At 36.7% G+C, this 19,504-nt stretch overlaps 1 protein-coding gene across 3 annotated transcripts in view; it reads right to left on the bottom strand.

The window, feature by feature from the left end:
- bco2a (beta-carotene oxygenase 2a) overlaps nt 1–18,057 on the bottom strand; it is a 34,741-nt gene extending 16,684 nt beyond the window's left edge. Inside the window, exons 1-4 of one of the 3 annotated variants that reach the window (XM_022667651.2) lie at nt 17,917–18,057; nt 16,912–16,995; nt 6,230–6,322; nt 4,847–5,033 (exon numbers count right to left, since the gene is read on the bottom strand). In XM_022667651.2, coding sequence (XP_022523372.2) covers nt 4,847–5,033; nt 6,230–6,322; nt 16,912–16,995; nt 17,917–17,923 — 371 coding nt within the window. In that variant the 5' untranslated portion in view covers nt 17,924–18,057. Of the gene's footprint in view, nt 1–4,846; nt 5,034–6,229; nt 6,323–11,506; nt 11,602–16,911; nt 16,996–17,796; nt 17,865–17,916 lie in introns of those variants that run through there. The other 2 variants (XM_022667650.2, XM_022667652.2) reach the window with 2 other exon arrangements.
- Between the last annotated feature and the right edge of the window lie 1,447 nt (nt 18,058–19,504).

Below are 19,504 nucleotides of genomic sequence, written 5' to 3'. Positions count from 1 at the left end.
GCCGTGAAAATGGCCAAGGGACATGTAACCAAATACTAATGTTGCTGTATGTATATTTTTGACCCAGCAGATTTGGTGACATTTTCAGCAGACCCATAATAAATTTATGAAAGAACCAAATTTTATGACTGTTTTTTGTGACAAACATGTATGTGTTCCGATCACTCTATCACAGAAAAATAAGAGTTGTAGAACTTATTGAAAACTCAAGACAGCCATAACATTATGTTTTTTTACAAGTGTATGTAAACTTTTGACCACAACTGTAATCACAGCAGTTACTGAGGTAGAGTTTATAGTTTTTAAGAGTGCAGCAAATATTGCTGAAGGGAATAAAGTCATGTCAGCCTCTGTGTGCTGACTGTGTGTGTGTGTGGGTGAAGTTCAGTTCTTTGTGTGTGTAAAGGGGAGGGGGGGGTGGGGGGTGGACAGTTTAGTTCTGTGTGAGTGTGTTGGGTGAGTGGTGGGTGAGGTGGGGGTTCAGTTCTGTCTCTGTGCGTTGAGAAGTCTGACTGCCTGGTGGATGAAGCTGTTGCAGAGTCTAGTAGTGGAGGCTCGGATGCTCCTGTATCTTCTGCCGGACGGCATCAGTAAGTCAATTTTTGAAATTGACTTTAATTTCAAAGATTCTTTGCCCTTTCAAAGTTTTCAGTGCTTCTTTTTAAATGTCAGAACCCACAGAATTCTACTAATGAAGTGTGAGGCTACTTTGAGCTTGTTAATGGTATAAAAATAGTAATTTCTTTGCATAGGCCATACTATGACCCTATGACTAGCATAATAAGCCTGCTGGGAGCATTGTATAAAAGTGCTGTATTTCAGAATGCTGGGGGCTAACGGACAGGGGCTATTCAACAAAAGTTTGTACTCATTATCATGTTTCACTACAACTTAAGTCCATTTAACACATGATTTCTCCTTTAAAGCTAACTATTAACACAATCTATTACTGGTTGTAAAATCAACTACAAAAACATAGCAATTTCACATAGAAGCTAGTAATGAAAGCATATTGCGTAGGCTACTAGGTAGCTGACACATACACACAGCTTGTGTTGTCCTTGTAGAGAAGTACTATCAATATAATAGGACTCTCTGCAGACTAATTCCAGGGTTGGGCTAAATGTTAATAAAGCCCCTCCCCCAGCATTGAACTGTGGAACAGTAAACTGTGTTCAATACTTCTGGGATTTGTTGAAGAGTAGGTAGTGAGGTTTGGTTTAATAATCAAACATCCCGACCATGCTGATGCACTTGTCGCAGCCGTGTAACGCCTTCTCTGGCAGTAGAGACAGTTGGAAACAAGATAAACTCTTTTTAACCCTTTTAGACCCTGCTTACATTAAAATGGACATCATGTATTTTCTATTTTTTCTTTGATGTTTTGCTGCACATAACACTATTTGAGACCATGAACCAGCCAATGAAAAGTTTGCAAGCCAATGAAATAGTAGATTAGCCCGTCCACTGCAACAACACAAAAACAAGGGCTCTTTTTTAATTGTATGTTACTTAGAATCATTTTTATTAATATGAAATAAAATGTTAAACAGGCATCCAATGCAATGGACATTAAAATAAATTCAATATTTTAGAATTTTATATAGATTTTATTTTAGAGTATTTGTGTGTGCATTTAATTTTCTGTCACTGAAACATAATTCAGTTCTGAAAGGGTTAATACCCTTTCTTCCATATAGCGTAATGCTGTTTTAATTTTTTTTTTTACTTCAGATACAGTATTAAGAATATACCTCTCTGCTATTAAAGTAGTTTTATAATATCATAAAATAGGAATCAGCCAGTGTATTTCTATGAATAACTTGTAGACAGCCCCACCCAACCCTCACATGGACTACCAGACTCTGCAACAGCTTCATCCACCAGGCAGTCAGAGTCCTCAACTCACAGAGACAGAACTGAACCCCCTCACCACCACACACCCAACACACTCACACAGAACTGAACTGATTTAGCCTAAAGGAGGTCAAAGGGAAGTAGTGGGATAGAGGAGTGCAGGGGAGGAGAAGGAAATGAGGTTAGAAGGTATTAGTATGTTAGAGGTGTTAAGAGAGTAAGTGCTCTTTGAAGAGCTCTGTCTTCAGGAGTTTATTAAAGATAGTGAGAGATTCTCCTGATCTGGTAGTAGAAGGTAGTTAGTTAGAGGTGTTAGGAGAGTAAGTGCTCTTTGAAGAGCTCTGTCTTCAGGAGTTTATTAAAGATAGCGAGAGATTCTCCTGATCTGGTAGTGGAAGGTAGTTAGTTAGAGGTGTTAGGAGAGTAAGGGCTCTTTGAAGAGCTCTGTCTTCAGGAGTTTATTAAAGATAGTGAGAGATTCTCCTGATCTGGTAGTGGAAGGTAGTTTGTTTCACCATTGGGGAACTCTGTATGAGAACAGTCTGGATTGCTTTGTGTGAATGTTTGTTTGGTAAAGCGAGGCGACGGTTCATTGGAGGAGCGCAGCGGCCGGGAGGTAGCGTAAGCCTTCAGGAGTGAGTGCAGGTAGGAAGGAGCTGTTCTGTCATCACCTTGTAGACGATTGTAAGAGCTTTGAATTTGATGCGAGCAGCAACTGGTAGCCAGTGGAGCTCAATGAGCAGCTGGGTGACATGCGTCCGTTTTGGCTGGTTGAAGACCAGACGTGCTGCTGCATTCTGGATCATTTGGAGTGGTTTTACTACAGAGGCCGGGAGGCCAGTTAGTAGGGCATTGCAGTAGTCGAGGCGTGAGATTACCACTGCTTGTACCAGGAGTTGGGTGGCCTATTGCATCAGAAACTGTCAAATTTTTCTGATGTTTTAAAGCGTGAAGCGGCAGGATCGAGGAACTGAGGCCACATGGTGCGTGAAGGAGTCATCAACCATAACACCCAGGTTCCTAGCAACCTTTATCGGTGAGAGAGAGAGAGAGAGAGAGTCGATGGTTATAGTTAAGTTGTGTTGAAAAGATGGTTTTGGTAGGAATATCCAGAAGTTCAGTCTTCAAGAGATTTAGTTGAGGGTGATGCTCCTTCATCCATGAGGATATGTCACTGCAATATCCGTGCAGAGATTGAGTGATCTTCAGGTGAGAATGACAGGTATAGCTGTGGCATCAGCAAAGCAATGGTAGGAAAAGCCATGTGAGTGGAAAACCTGACATAGAGAGGCCGTGTATATTGAGAAGAGAAGGGGTCCCAGTACCGAACCCTGGGGAACCCCGGTGGATAAGGTGTGGGCAGAGGACAGCTGTCCTCGCCATGACACCTTGAACGAGCGCCCAGTGAGGTATGATCTGAACCATGATTGGGCATTGTCTGAGATCCCCATGTTAGAGATTATAGATAGGAGGAAGTCGTGGTTGACTGTGTCGAAGGCGGCCGAGAGGTCCAGCAGAATGGGCAATGAGGACTGGCCTGCAGCTCTGACAGTTTTCAACGCTTCAGTCACAGAAAACAGAGCCATCTAGGTAGAGTGTCCTTTTTTGAAACTAGATTGGTTTTTGTCCAGGAGGTCATTCTTGAAGAGGAAGCCAGAGACCTGATTTAAAACTACTTTTCTATGTTTTAGAGAGAAAAGGTAGTAGTGAGCTTTAGCAGTAGTGAGGTTGGCTGAAAAAGAAGCCAGGAGTAGTTTGTAATTTTTTAGGTTTGCATGATTTTGCTCTTTATGCCATTTTCTTTCGGCAGCTCAGAGTTTGGAGCGTAGTTCCCTGAGTGTGTCATTTTTAAGCCATGGCTGCGGTTTGCTTGAGCTAATGGCTCGAGATGTAAGAGGACAGAGGTTGTCCAAACAGGAGCTTAGTGTGGAGCAGAGAGTGTCAGCGGCATATCATTGACTGATATTATCAGTCACCAGCAAGGAGTACTGGTCTGCTGAGAGATCTTGAAGATTTCGGTGGAACGAGATCATGGTAGGTGTAGCTGTGGGTTTATTCAAAATACGAACATTGAGTTGCTTTAAATAGTGATCGGAGAGGTGCAGAGGAGTGACAGTTAAAGAGTCTGTGTCACAGTTATGAGTGAAGATCAGGTCTAGATGTTTGCCAGCTTTATGTGTTGGGGGGCTGGGGACCTGCTCCAGTTCGAAAGACTGCATGAGGGATAAGAAGTCTGTGAAGCTGGTACGGTCATGGTGGATGTTCATATCCCCTAGAATGAGCATGGGACAATCTTGCTCAGGGATAGAAGACAGTAGCATGTCAAGTTCGTGTGTGAACTCGCCCATTTGTCCAGGAGGACAGTAGATAATAATAATGGCAAGTTTTGCTGGAGTATTAACCAGTGTGGCATGATACTTAAATGAATTGTATGTGTTTGCAGGTAATAGTGGAGTATGTTTCAAGCCATTAGCGATTAATAGGCCAGTTCCACCTCCTCGTCCTGAGAGACGAGAATTATGGGAGAAGGAATAATTGTTTGAAAGTGCCGCCGGAGTAACAGTGTTTTCTGGTTTAATACAGTTTTCAGTCAGGGCTTCATTCCATAGAACCATAAACTCTCTACCTCAATAACTGCCATGTTCATGTATGTTCTATATGTTACATTATGTCACATAATTCTGCACCTTATTCTCACTAGAACATTTAGTACAACTGTCTCGTCTGCTGTTTTTATTGTAGAGTTATAGTTTTATGTTGTGCTATCGTTACATTTTTGCACTTTATTTCCTCTGTATTTTATTGTTGTTCCATGTTGCACCATGGTTTTAGAGGAATGTAATTTCACTACACTGTGTACCTGTGCTCAGATGTTATGACAATAAAAGCCTCTTGTCTTGACTTAGTTACTCTATGATTACTAAAAGAATACAAAATATTAACAACAAATACAATAAGCTTTGAAAAATGTATTTGCAGTTTTACTCACTGTTGGTTTCCAAACTCGAACTTTCCAGGGCCGTTGCGGAGTAGACTTCCCCGGATCCAGGACGGGATGGTGCCTTTAACTGTGGTGGGAATGGGCTCAGGGGTTTCCTCCGCTGTCCGCACCAATGGAGCAATGCACTGAAGTCCATGCTGCTCTTTGAATCCATTGTTTTGCTTATTATTGGCAACTGAGGGACAAGAAAAGCTGTTATTTAAAATATGTTATTCACAGTATGGTGTAAATATATATATATATATATATATATATATATATATATATATATATATATATATATATATATATATATATTGTTGCATCGCTAACCCAGTTGATAAAGCCCTGCTATATCTTCGCTGTCCAATAACCCAATGGGGGTTAGTGCACTGTAGGATCCTATGGCACGGCCTAAGCTTTAGTCCTTAAAGACAAAAACACTCTTATTGCTGAAATAAGAGATTTACAGTAATGTGCTTACACACTAAGAAAAGTAAGTACAGATTTGTACTTAAAAGAGTACAAAGCTTGTCGCTGGGGCTGTACCTTATATTGAGATAAAAAAAAGGTACCTTTCAGTGAAAGTCCTTTTTTGTACCCATGGTTTTTGTGCCAGTAAAGATTATAAAGATTATAAACATTATCACCAACTAAATATGGCTCAAAAACTTGATGATACAAAATTGTCTGGCTTTCAAATAAAACATTGCAATTTAAATATGTATTGTTTATTAGTACAGTGATACAGAATACTGAATGTACCCTTTGGCTGGTTAAATTGTACACATTTGTACTTATTGCTGTTAGAAATTACTTTGAACTTCAGAGGGAACAAATCTGACCAATATTGTACCTTTAAGGGTACAATTATGAAGAGTGTACCTTTGAGTACAAAAAAGTACTCATATCGTACCTCTGTTCTTTAGAGTGTATGCCTAAACCATTTGTACAGTTCTGCATGTTTTCCCCTCCAGCAATTTTACAGTCTCTCATTCCTTATAATCAAGACGGAATCTGAACTTGTAAAACTATTTACAGTATCTGTCAAACCAATTTTACCACTTCACAGATCCTCAATGCCCTGCATAACTGCCAGCTCACTCCTGACACATGACCTGGGTCAGGCTTCAGTATTGTCTCAGAAGCGGGCTTTAGACAAAGGCACACTAACAGCATGCACACACTGACAGCCCCTAAACTGACAGCACTGACAGCACTGCAGCCTCCAAACCAAACACCATCCAGAGAGCCTGAATAACTAATACAGCCATATCCAAATCCTGATAAATAAATAAAGCCCTGGAAATAAAGAGACACCCTCGTCCCTACATCAACAGAAACAGACGGCAGCCCACGTAACACACAACCCCAAACCTGGAATCATCTTACCTGTGCCTTGAGACTTCACATGGGCCATGGTGGGAAACGATGAGGTAACGAGAGATCGAGCAGACAGGAGAATAAGGAAGCGTGTGTGTCGAGCTGTGGAGAGAGAGAGACAGAGAGAGAGTGAGTGAGAGCAAAAAAATAGCACAACAGCACCTCCCCTTTCTGCATTGTAAGCCAGGAATTATATAACATAATTATATATACCCATATTCAAGCCGTAGCAGGGAAATGTATTACAGAACAATATTAAATAACACAACACTAGAAAAAAACAAACATTTTACACTATTGGCCTAAGCATATGATAAAATGTTCACATATAAAACATATTTGTATATTTCCTTCAGACCCTGCATCCATTAAAATGGGCAACATTAAACAAGCCAAAGAAAAATGGCAGCACAAGAGCCAACAGAGCAAAGTAAGAACACTTTTATCATGTTAGTGTTACTGTTTATGGACGATTTGTGACGTTAAATTGTCAATATCAAATCTAAAATAAAAATAAAAATATTTTAATTCATTTAATTTAATTTTAATTTCTATTTAGTCTAATTAATTTTTTTTCAGAAATTCATTCTTATTCTTCTATTTTTCACCGGAACATCATTCAGGTCTAAAAACGGATATACTGCTTCTATATGTATAAATAAAGCGCTCATTAGCCCTGTTTTTGAGGTTTTGGAGGCTGTTTAACTCTTAAGTTTCAATTCTAGCCCCAATTTGGTAATTATCATATTATTTCAAAAATGACTTAAGTAAAATAAATATGATTAACAACTGAACATACAGCAACAAGTGTCTTCAGTCCTTAAAAAAAAAACCCAACAGTATAAAGGTTGTGATGTCAGTGATGTAGCAGACGAGACAACAGGCCTATGTCTTGTCTTCCTAATGCGTTTTTCATCTTTCTGGTAATTTAAATGAGACTTAGGTAAGATATTAATTTATTAATTTATTTAGGTGAGAGATTAATAACTCATCTGACTCCAATTCATAAAGACCAAGTAGGTGAAAATGAACAGTTAACTGTTATCTGTTGCACACCATCTCAGAATTAGATTCTGTGTGGTCTGTTCAGCGGTGCAGAACTTAATCTACAATAACAGTTACAGAACATAACACTCAAACTTGTCTTTTTTTTGTCTTTGAAAAGAGAGTGGCATAATCTAACAATAATAATATTAAGTCAAGAGGTTTTATTGTCATTAAGTCTAAGTACAGGTACACAGTTTAACGAAATTACGTTCATCCGGATCCAACATAGTGCAACATGGAACGACAATACAATACACAAACAAAAGTGTAACAAAAGTGCTACATAGACCTATAACACTACAATGCAATACAGTATAGCAAAATGGGCATAGTGAGTATACGGTGCAGAGCTTTGTAACATACTGTAACATATAGAACATACATAATCACAGCAGTTACTGAGGTAGGAAGTTTATAGTTTTTTTTATAGAAAGAAGCAGCAAATATTGCTGACGGGATAAAGACATATCAGTCTTTGTGCTGAGTGTGATGGGTGTGTGTGTGGGGGGGCTCCGTCATTGTGAGTTGAGGAGTCTAACTGCCTCGTGGACAAAGCTGTTACAGAGTGAAAACAGCCTGGTATCTGGTTTGAGATGTTCAGTGGTGCAGAACTTAATCTACATTTAAAGAACTTAATCTATACCAGTTAAGATCTTGGTATAACACTCAGCGAAACTCACTATATAACTATGAAGGTCTAGAAACAGAAATAATCTCAGACCACAGACGTATTAGGCTCCTAGGCCTAATAGAAAAAAGTACTCAACAAAGCAATTACTACAGATTAATATTTAATGGTTTATTGTTACCTAAATAGACACATAATCAAAAAACAATATTCCTAAAGCAATCAACAAGACCAAGTCGAACAAGATAACAGTTAAGCATATTGCATACTGTATATAAAATAGAATATTGGGTAATATATTTGATATAATAGTGGTTACATATAGAGCTAAATAAAAGAGCTAAAAAAGATAAATAGCCAACCATAGCAGAATACTTTGTATTTACATGTAAACTGGAATTTGGCTCTATTTACATTTGGATACCTTTGACCATCATGGCACAATCAAATAAAGCAGAAGCAGGAAGGGGAGTGTCTCTTCAGAATTTCTCCTAAAGACCAGGGGCCTCATGTACTAAAGGTGCGTACGCACAAAAACATAGCGTACGCCATATTTCACGGTCACGGTCAGATGTACTAAATTTGACTTGAACGTGAGAAAGTGCGTTCCCCCACGGCATTTTCGTTTCAGGTGTACGTCTGTTTTTTTGTGCGTATGTATTGTGTTTTTGTCATTTGGCGACACTTAGTGGCGATGCATTGAAATTACAACTAATAAGATATCCTTTATGCACACATTGTAGTAAGCATTATTGGGTAAAATAAAGTCAATTAATCAGATAATTTTATTGGCTTACAGAAATAATCGTTCAACGTGTTTCCACTTAGCCCAGATTATATAAACATGCATAAAAGTTTGCGCTGAAGTTGTTGGATTTGGCAACATTGGCATTATTGGAAAATATTGCTGACGGCTGAATTCACTGAGAGCGCATTTTCCGTGACCATTATGTTTTTTGGCCCATGATAATGACTGGCTTATAAACCGTTTTAGATTTCCAAGAGCATAAGAGGATAAGATCACACGCTGAGTGCGTGACGTGTGGCTTCTTGGTGAGCAACTCATTTAAAGCATTTAAATGAAAGCATTTATTATCCATTTTAGAATAATACAATTTAAAACATGGGTAATTATATGCTAGGCATATATAATAATAATAATAATAATAATAATAATAATAATAATAATAATATTAATCATATTATATTATTAATAATATTATTATTATAATAACATTATACTCTGTGTAATTGAGGGAGGAGTCATGGCAGGTGTGATGTTTTCGTGCATTTGCCCTTGATTTTAAGTTGATTGCGATGTACTAAGAGAACGTACGTGGGATTCTGCCTACGCACGGTTTGATAAATCCGGATTTTTTTGTGCGTACGGAACTTTTCAGGTCTGAGCGTACGCAACATTTTAGTAGGAAGTCCACGCAAGTCTTAGTACATGAGGCCCCAGGGGCCTCTTTTTGTGCGTATGTATTGTGTTTTTGTCATTTGGCGACACTTAGTGGCGATGCATTGAAATTACATCTATTAAGATATCCTTTATGCACACATTGTAGTAAGCATTATTGGGTAAAATAAAGTAAATTAATCAGACAATTTCATTGGCTTACAGAAATAATATTTCAACGTGTTTCCACTTAGCCTAGATTATGGGTTTTAGCCTAGATTAGGTTTGCGCTGGAGTTGTTGGAGATTGGCGTTGGCATTACTGAAAAATATTGCTAATGGCCGAATCATTGAGCGCGCATTTTCCGTGACCATTATGTGTTTTTGGCCCATGATGACTGGCTTATAAGACGTTTTAGATTTCCAAGAGGATAAGAGTATAAGAAAACAAGCTGAGGGCGTGACGTGTGGCTTTTTGGTAGGCAACTCATTTAAAGCATAAAACATGGGTAATTATACGCTAGGCGTATATTATTATTATTATTATTATTATTATTAATAATAATAATAATAATAATAATAATTATTATTATTATTATTATTATTATAACATTATACTCTGTGTAATTGAGGGAGGAGTCGTGGCAGGTGTGATGCTTTCGTGCATTTGCGCTTGATTTCAAGTTGATTGAGATGTACTAAGAGCAAGTACGTGGGATTCTGCCTATTTTAGTAGGAAGTCCACGCAAGTCTTAATACATGAGGCCCCAGAAATGTCACATTTAGGTTATTTTTACATTTCTTCACTGAGATCATTGTACTTCTCGCACTGAGACAAATAAAATTATACTAAACATAAATACTTCCAGATCCAGCATTTAAAATGATGTCCATTCAACTCAGTTTGCCATCAACTGGTAAACATCTTAACAGAGAGACAGAAAGATATAAAAAAATGCAAGAATTTGATCAGATTTGTAACAGAAGTCAATGAGACCCAGAATATCAGGATACTAATAATTTCTCCATATATCCAGGATTAAATTAAAATAAATGAAACTGGACAGATATAATCTGTCTCTAGTAGATTTATATTGGGAAATGAGAACAGTGTGAATTTTTCTTTTGCCAAAAACAGCAAAAATGTAGTATCCGCATGTGATAATTAGGGGTGGGTGATATGACACAATATTTCAGGGTATAACATCGTTCACAATATTCAAAAATGCAGAACACAGTATTAGCCTTAAAACCCATCCTCTTAAACAGTCAGCTTCAGTCTTTGCTCAACAGAGAAAGTAAAAAAAAATGTTGCAAAAGGAAAGTGTTTTAACTTGTAAAACTAGAGCAAACACACTTTTTCCTTTTGCAACATGCTTTTAACTTTAAAATTAAGTTTGACTGTTTAGGTAGCACTTCCTTGACTCTGCCATAGTTTGATTAGCTCAAGCCAGTTACAAAATGATGATGAAGATGAAGATCATCTGATTTTCTTTTGTTGTAAAGCTGTCCTCCGACACACCCACGGTTAAGTCTGACCTAATAAGCACGATAGCCATTGTGACCTGTCCAATCAGTGACCCTTCTTTAATCTTGGGTCTGGTACAAATGTTGCATTTTTAACATCAAGCTAGGTTAGAACTAGAAGATTTGCACCATGAAAATAAACTTCTTAGCCAAAACACTACTAAATTTACCCTTAAACTAACTACTCAAACATTAAATTAAATTCTCCTTGAAAGTCAACACGGCTTGTGGGCATATCAGAAACTGATCTCCTTTAAATGGAGTGTGCACTTGCCGGTGTTAGAGTGGAAGATTACCTGAACAATACATTTGGTAATGCTAGCAACAGAACAACAATTACACCAAACCCATCTAGACCAGCAATTGAGAAATGCCTCAAGCAGACAGGTGGCAGTAGTTCTTCATTAGAGAATCCTAATTCCACTGACTGTTTAGCTTTAGAAGCTAACAGTGATGTCTCTGCAAAGACCACATTTCCAAAACCAGATGCCCCCACTGCATCCTCACGTTTTGAGTCTGAAGAAAACAGCTTAGGTTCCGTTTTCTCTCTCCAACACAAGGAGAAATGTCAAACTAATCCTCTCTTGTCTTTTATCCCAGATCAGGTGGAAGATGTCCAGAACAAGGACATCTCACAAGGTAAAGAAGCTAGCAACCCTTGCATGAACGAGCATCATTCCACTCACCTATCCACTGCCTGGCACAGTGACGACAATGCTCCCTCTTTTTTCTCAGGCAGAAATTTCTCATCTTGAGATGTTCAAAAGCTTGCTGTTACCTCCTGTAGACAGAGAACAGTGAAAACCTAGCTCCTTGTAAATGTGAACAGGTTGCAGAACCTGCGCCCCATTTGAAGTAGATTGATGTCCTAGCTGTTTGACCCCTCAATGGCAGACTATACTGTGGAAGACTACCTCAGAGAAGTTCAGTGTAGCCTTTCGAACTTGCCAAGGGCAACCCACAGAGAGAAAATGTAACTAATTAAAAAAAAAAAAAAACCTTCAGGTCGGTTCATACGGTCATAGAATTACAACCTTTATCTGTTAGAGATGATTACTTGCAACTATGTAAAACCCTAGTTTTTGTAAACTCAAACTCAAATGTATTCATGAAGCACTTTAAAAACATCAACAGCTGAAAGGGCTGTACATAGATAACTATAAAACCTAAAACAAACACTAAAATAATAAGACAAGGTAAAAACAAAACAATATGATAGAAGATTATGAGATTTCAAAGCCCTGAAATTTTCAGAATGTAAATAACTTATTTTACTGCAGAAAAATGTTTTTGAATCTCCTACACTTGTAGCCTTTATACAGGACAAGGCATGTTAAGGGGGAAACGCAAGGCAGAAATGGACCAGATCCTTCAAAAGACCACGCCTTTAAATCCCTCTTTTTGATTAATCTCCATCCTTCCGTCCGAACCCATGTAACACTCTTAGCACGCCAAGGTGACTTTTCCATGCATGACATGAAGAGGGCCGTGCAACAGTTTAGAAATTCATAAAGCAGCCCTGTCTGTAGCCGGATACAAATACATGTTATAACTGTTTATAGGAGGAAGCACCTTTAACCTGAGGAATTAGAATTGAGCTGTTATATCAGAGAAATGAAGAAAATACATATCATACATGAACGGTGCGTAACTAAAGTACTACGTAAACTCGCTCGCAGATTAACGAGTGCCCTGACCCACTCGTTATTCTTAAGAGCTTCTTTAGGGGATCTCGACTTGCAGTTCAGCACCTTAAACACCAGGGACCGCCAATATTGAGGGAGAAAAAATATAATTTCCGTGGTTGAAGCAATTATATTATGTTACAATTAATTCTATAATTCTATAATTCTATAATTATTATATTATATTATATTATATTATATTATATTATATTACATTATATTATATTATATTATATTATATTATATTATATTATATTATATTATATTACATTACATTACATTACATTACATTACATTACATTATATTATATTATATTATATTATATTATATTATTTCCCGTGTCTGCGGGTGCTCCGGTTTCCTCCCACAGTCCAAAGACTTAAAAATTGCCCCTTAGGTGTGAGTGTGTGAGTGGAAGTGCCTGTGTGTATGTCTGCCCTGCGACGGATTGGCGGCCTGTCCAGGGTGTATACTGACTCCAACCCCCCCCCCCCCTCCCCCGCGACCCTTAACAGATAAAGCGGTTGACGATGAGTGAGTAAGTGAGTGAATGATTTATTATATTATATTATATTATATTATATTATATTATATTATATTATATTATATTATATTATATTATAATGCCAACTTTGTCTGTGGCTTGTAATCTAACTGGGCACATTGGAATTGACCAATCAAACCCACGAATAAATAATTAAAATCCAGATTCCTGCGGATGATGTTCACGGTCTAAGCAAAGCTGCAAAGTCACCAAGTCCGTGGATTCTGTAATCAGGCTGTTACTGTGCCATACACACACTTATATACACTTCCAACCAGGGAATTACAGCACAACACAATATATTTCCATGCTATTGGGAAAATCCCTACTGTAGGTCCGGTGCAGGGGACGCCTGCGGTGTCTTTAATCACACCTACGCGTATTGTAAAGGGTATCGGTGAATGTGCAGGTAATATTTAATATTATTCCTTAATCAGGTGCTTCTAACCAACATTGTGGCCGTTCATCTGGGCAAACTCTGGGGTGTGTCAGCTCATAAATACCAATCAAAAGTTGGACACATTCAATGTTTTTATTAATTTTTTTTTTATTGTCGATTAATATTAAAACCATGAAAACTATTAATTGACGCATATGGAATTATCTAGTAAACAAAAAGGTGCATGGCCTTCACAATCCCCTGACCTAAACCCAACTGAGATGGTGATTTAGGATGAGCTGGAGCTTTACAGAGTGTATAAAGTATAATAAAACATACTCCTTTTGGTTTTAATATATATATATATATATATATATATATATATATATATATATATATATATATATATATATATATATATATATATGTATTATTATATTATTTTTATATTATTAATAATTATAATAATAAATTAATATTACTATCAATATTACTATTAATAATATTAGTATAATATCTATTAATATAATATATATTAACAATAATATTTTTAAAAAAGTAAAAAAAAGTTTAATGTTTTAAAATAGATTAGATTTTCGAGTATTTATTTAGTCATATGTATCTTTAGGAGTATTTTATTAATGCCAAAGTACATCCTTTTGTAATTTAAATATTATAATTTGTATAATGTTGTTGATTACAACACATTTCTACGTTTTTAGGGTGTAATAGTGAATAAATACTGCATATTGGCAGTGTTGAATCGATATTTGTGGATCGATTAAGTGCGCTGTTTCGGGGGAGGAGTCAACAAAGACGTTCTTTAACCTCCTTCGTTAATTTTCACTTTGCGAAGCTCTTTGGGAAACACTCGCAGAACTGGCTCGTTCTTTACTCACGTCATTCGTTAGTTCGTTCGTTATTCGCTAAGGTTGATCGTTTTCGGGAAACCCACCCCTGAGCAGTTGATCTGCCCTGCTGTTTAACTCTAAGTTTTTCTTCGTAAGGAAGACTATCAAATGGCTCAGCCAAAATCCGGTCCACAACATTCAAACTGTCTGCCACACTGTCTGCCAATATTATGCCACCTAGCTGGGACTGGCGCGAGGCTAGTATGAAGTGTGTCCGCCTGTGAGTGCTTTGTGACAGTAAAGGGGCTCAGCAGCACCCGCTGGACAGAAACTGCGATAGAAGTCAGAAAGAGTGATAGAATTCAGTCTCCAAACACAAGTAGCTACCAAAAAAACACCAGAAATAGAAGCATGATTTGTTGCTCGTTGTTTTTAACAAAGAAAATGCAGCTAAGAGGATTAGGAAAGTCTCCGGTTAAACAGATCGCTGGTTCACTCATTTTGCTGTCAAACAAAAAGGGATCCAGCCTCAGACAGATCATCCAATCATCATGCAGAAGCTGAGCGTCCGGGCCGGCCGAGGCCAGCCCCCTGCCCTATAGACCCTCAGAGACGCTGAGCGTCCGATGGGTGGGACAAAGCCCAGCATTTATCCAATGACTTGTCTCGTTTTGCTGCACGCTTGACCGTGAAGATGCGGGAATGAGTGAGAGGAAAGTTGCGTCTTTCGCAGAATGCATGCACAGACATTTTGGGGGGCAAGTGCTCATGGGCACTTTTTAGAGCACGTGGCACACTTCATTATAAAAAATAATTACACGCACATGTTGAATGAAATTTGACTTCTACATGTAACATTCTCTAAACGTGAGTTGTCAATGGAAAAATGTCACAGCCCCAACTGATAAAATACATATACAATATTAACTATGACATATTTTACTGATTTCACGTTCGGCTTAGAGGGCAAACTGTACAATTTTACTTGATGTGTATGTTGCCTGGCTGGCGGGTCACGGGGGAGAAGAAGCCTATCTCGCTGAACTGAACTGCTGCTGCAGCGCATCTAGTGTGCCTTGCGTGCGACCGCGCAGGGTCACGTGACAGAGGAAGAGAGAGGTCGGGTGTGTGTGAGCTGATTTCAGGGCATTCTGTTTTCACTCGTTTTTAATCGCTCAGGTTTTCAAAAGATCATTTCAAACCGGCCTTAGTAAAATCTTAATAATAATAATATTAAAAAATATATATTAAAAAAAAGTTTCAAAAGGTCACGTTGATAAAGGGCAGAGTTGGTGGTGCTTTAGCACGCCTCTGGTTACCAATGATAAGAAGCTGATTCTGAACAAAAGTTGAGCACGCTGTAGCGCATATTTAGTCAATGACATGTACATATGTAACAGTATATATTTGATCACTTATTTTTTGACATTTTAGGGGAAGCTGAGCTTCCCTTGCAGTCTTAGAGCAATCGCCTCTGGTCTGTAATGACAAAAATAACAAAATAACAAAAATGAAGACACTCCTATCCTAATATCAAATCTATAAAAAAAAAAAAATAATAAATCCATTTAATTCATATTTTATTCCTAAATATGATAAAAAAGTGTTCTAAATCACAGTATTAGCTTGTATTACTTTGCCCATTTGTTCTGATATTTTTTTCCAATGCAGTGAGCGGAACTAAGCTACTGTTTCATTGATTGGTTTACTATCTTTTCTGATGGACAACAGGTCCCAATTAGTATTTTGTTAAACAAAGCATTTGAAAAAAAATTAATTACATGATGTCCATTGTAATTGACACAGGATCTTAAAGGGTATAAAGCTCTACAATTCCTTTTGTATTTTATATCTATAACCTTTCTCTTTTCTCTCTAAATTATCTTAAACTGTTGTTTTAAAAACTGCAAACAAGAAAGCTTTCATGTAGAACTAAACTATATATATATATATATATATATATATATATATATATATATATATACATACATATATTTATATATAAAGCGATATACTTGGCGATATTGGAAAACAGTAAAATAATTAATTAATTTCAGGAATATAGTATAAGAGTATAACAGCATAATCATAATGTGGCAAAATAAATAATATAGCATAAAATAATATAATGCAGCAAATAATATTGCAGAATATTCAGTGCATGCATATAAACTGCAAACTAAAACAATTATACAATAAATACACCTAAAGCTTCACAGTTAATAATAGACTACTTTTAAGACAGAACATCTCTATTATCACGATATGGATTTTTAATATCATGATATTTCTGTGTCATGATATATTGTATACAATATAATATTGCCCACCCCTAGCAGAGCTGTTATTTTAGCTCGTATACATGCAGTTTAATGCTAGAATATCAGAGGACGTTCGGAGGAAGTTCTATGTTTATTCAACACACTGAGATCTCCCCTCCTCCACCTCCTTCACCTCCTCCATCCCTGCTCCAGGCAGTCTTCCTCAGACTGATGCTCATTCACACACAGTGGTCTTTAGATATAATGTATTGTCCTGATTGGGTAAGATTTTTGCTCATACTTCCCCAAATCACACGTGGTAGGTGAGCTGATTACGCTAAATGTGAATGAATGAGAGTAGGTGTGGTACCTTGCAGCAGACTGACGCCATGTCCAGGTGGTATTGCTGCCTTGTGTCCAATGATTCCGGACAGGCTCCGGATCCACTGCAGGCCTGACCAGGAAGAAGTGGATAAAAAGATAAATTAATCAGTAATCTATGAAAGCTGGAGATTTTTGTTTTGTTGGTGTCAAGAAAACGAATACAGAGAAAAACTCACATAAACTTTTTTTTTTTTTAACATAAAATCTGTTCTATGTAAAACTACATTTTGTGACATTTTTCTACCTTTTCTGTACATTTGTGACCACATATACAGCTCTGTAAAGATGTTTTTCTTTGTCTCTGATTTTGCTATTTTGCTATAGGTATATGTTTAAATAAAATGAACTTTGTTGTTTAATTCTATAAACTACGGACATGTCTCCCAAATTCAGAATAAAAATATAGCTAAAAAGCTCAACAGAGTATGGATGATGCAACAGGACAACGACCCAAAACATAGAAGTAAAACAACTACCGAATAAAATCAGCTGAACAAAATGCGCCTTCTGGAGAGTCCTGACCTCAAGTTATTAAATCCAAAGATTCACATACTTTTCCCCCCTCACTGTGAATGTTAACATGTTGTGTTCAATAAAACAATGCAAACTTATCATTTTTTTGTGGTATTAGTTTAAGCAGACTGTGTTTGTCTATTGTTGTGACTTAGATGAAGATCAGAACACATTTAATGATTGATATATGCAGAAATTTAAGTAATCCCAAAGGGTTCACATACTTTTTCTTGCAACTTTAATTAGGCAAGTGTTGGCTGATTAAAGGTTTAATAACGCTACAAATACTTTAGATAAATACATTGATGTGAATCCTGACCATTTTGGGCTAGTTTTGGGCTAGCCAAACAGAACTCACCAACTGTTTGAACAAGCTGTTTAAAAAGTGAACCTGCTGCCACACCAGACCAGCCCAGACACGTCTGACGGTTCTGCGTCTGTTATGATAAAAATCAAAGAAAAAAAAAATCATGCTCACCTTTCATGATGCAGCTGTTTTAGTACTCAAACTGATAAGAGTGTGTGTAGTTTTTACAAAAATAAAACAGTGCATATAGGTTGGAATCGTACTGCTGAAGCTGCTCCTGTGTGCTCAGTGTTAATGTTTATATAAGCAGTGAACTTCCGGATCATAAAGCTAAACCTTCAACCCCTTTAAAGGTATTTGGGTCAAGCCAGTTTACTGAACTTACTGTAGAGACTGTAAACACTTTTCCTAGCTCACAAACTCATGTTTTTATGTTTAAATGTTATTTTTTTATTCCACTTGTTTCTAAATGTTTGTTCTGATTTTATTTACGCTGTAGCACTTTGAGACTTCTTTGAAATGTAATAACAAATAAGATGTTACAAATAAAATGTATTATTATTATTTTTTTTTTAACTGCTAAATTTTACTTAGTATATAAATGGTATATAGATATACAGTATTCAACAAAGGTGAGTACACCCCTCACATTTCTGCACATACAGCTCTGGAAAAAAATAAGAGACCTCTTCAGTTTCTGAATCCGTTTCTCTGATTTTGCTATTTATAGGTTTATGTTTGAGTAAAATTAACATTGTTGTTTTATTCTATAAACTACGGACAACAATTCTCCCAAATTCCAAATAAAAATATTGTTATTTAGAGCATTTGCAGAAATTGAAAAATGGCTGAAATAACAAAAAAAGATGCAGAACTTTCAGACCTTAAATAATGCAAAAAAATAATAATAATAATAATAATATTCCTAGTTTTAAGAGTCCAGAAATCAGTATTTGGTTCGTATTATTACGTTCATCCATTTTCCTGTTGATTGTATTCCAGACCAAATTAATTGTTTTTAAGTGGTTTCTCTTTTTTTCAGATCTATATTATTATTATATCTTCAGTAAACAGGGTTTAAGCAGTAAAGGTGGTATTTTTTTATATCATATATTTTTTCTATGAGTACAGAGACTGGATGGTGAGCTGATGCTGGAGTTACAGACAGACAGACAGACAGACAGACAGACAGACAGACAGACAGACAGATAGATAGATAGATAGATAGATAGATAGATCTGTATCTATTATTTTTTTCTCCTACGAGTAACAAATATCGTACAAATATAAAACAAATATCAGAGTAAAAGTATAATAAAAACTCATCCAAAATATGTAGTGAAGTAAAAGCGCTGTATATATATATATATATATATATATATATATATATATATATATATATATATATATATATATATATACACACAATTTTTTTTTTGGATTTTTTCCAAACCCACATTATCATTAAAGCCAGAGAGATAGATGTTCTGCACTGACACTGGGTTTGATGAAGCTGCTCATCATTGAGTGAATCAAGTGGTCAAGCTGATCTTATAAGAAGATAAGAAGATCTCAGTGCTCCCGTTCTGCCTTTAGCTCTGCTAACTTTCCTCTGCTTTCTGTAATAACCACACTAATAACACAGTACTGCACTTTTACTTCCAGTACTACAGTACTAGATTTGACATTTTAGGTTTTGCAACTATTTGCAGTACTTAAGTACAAAAATCTTGTACACTTTATACACGTCTGCTTATAA

This window comes from Astyanax mexicanus, chromosome 1 (genome assembly GCF_023375975.1).
Source record: "Astyanax mexicanus isolate ESR-SI-001 chromosome 1, AstMex3_surface, whole genome shotgun sequence".
Classification (NCBI taxonomy): Eukaryota; Metazoa; Chordata; class Actinopteri; order Characiformes; family Acestrorhamphidae; genus Astyanax; species Astyanax mexicanus.
Note: the sequence above shows the minus strand (reverse complement) of the source record. Positions and strands in the feature narration are given on the sequence as shown.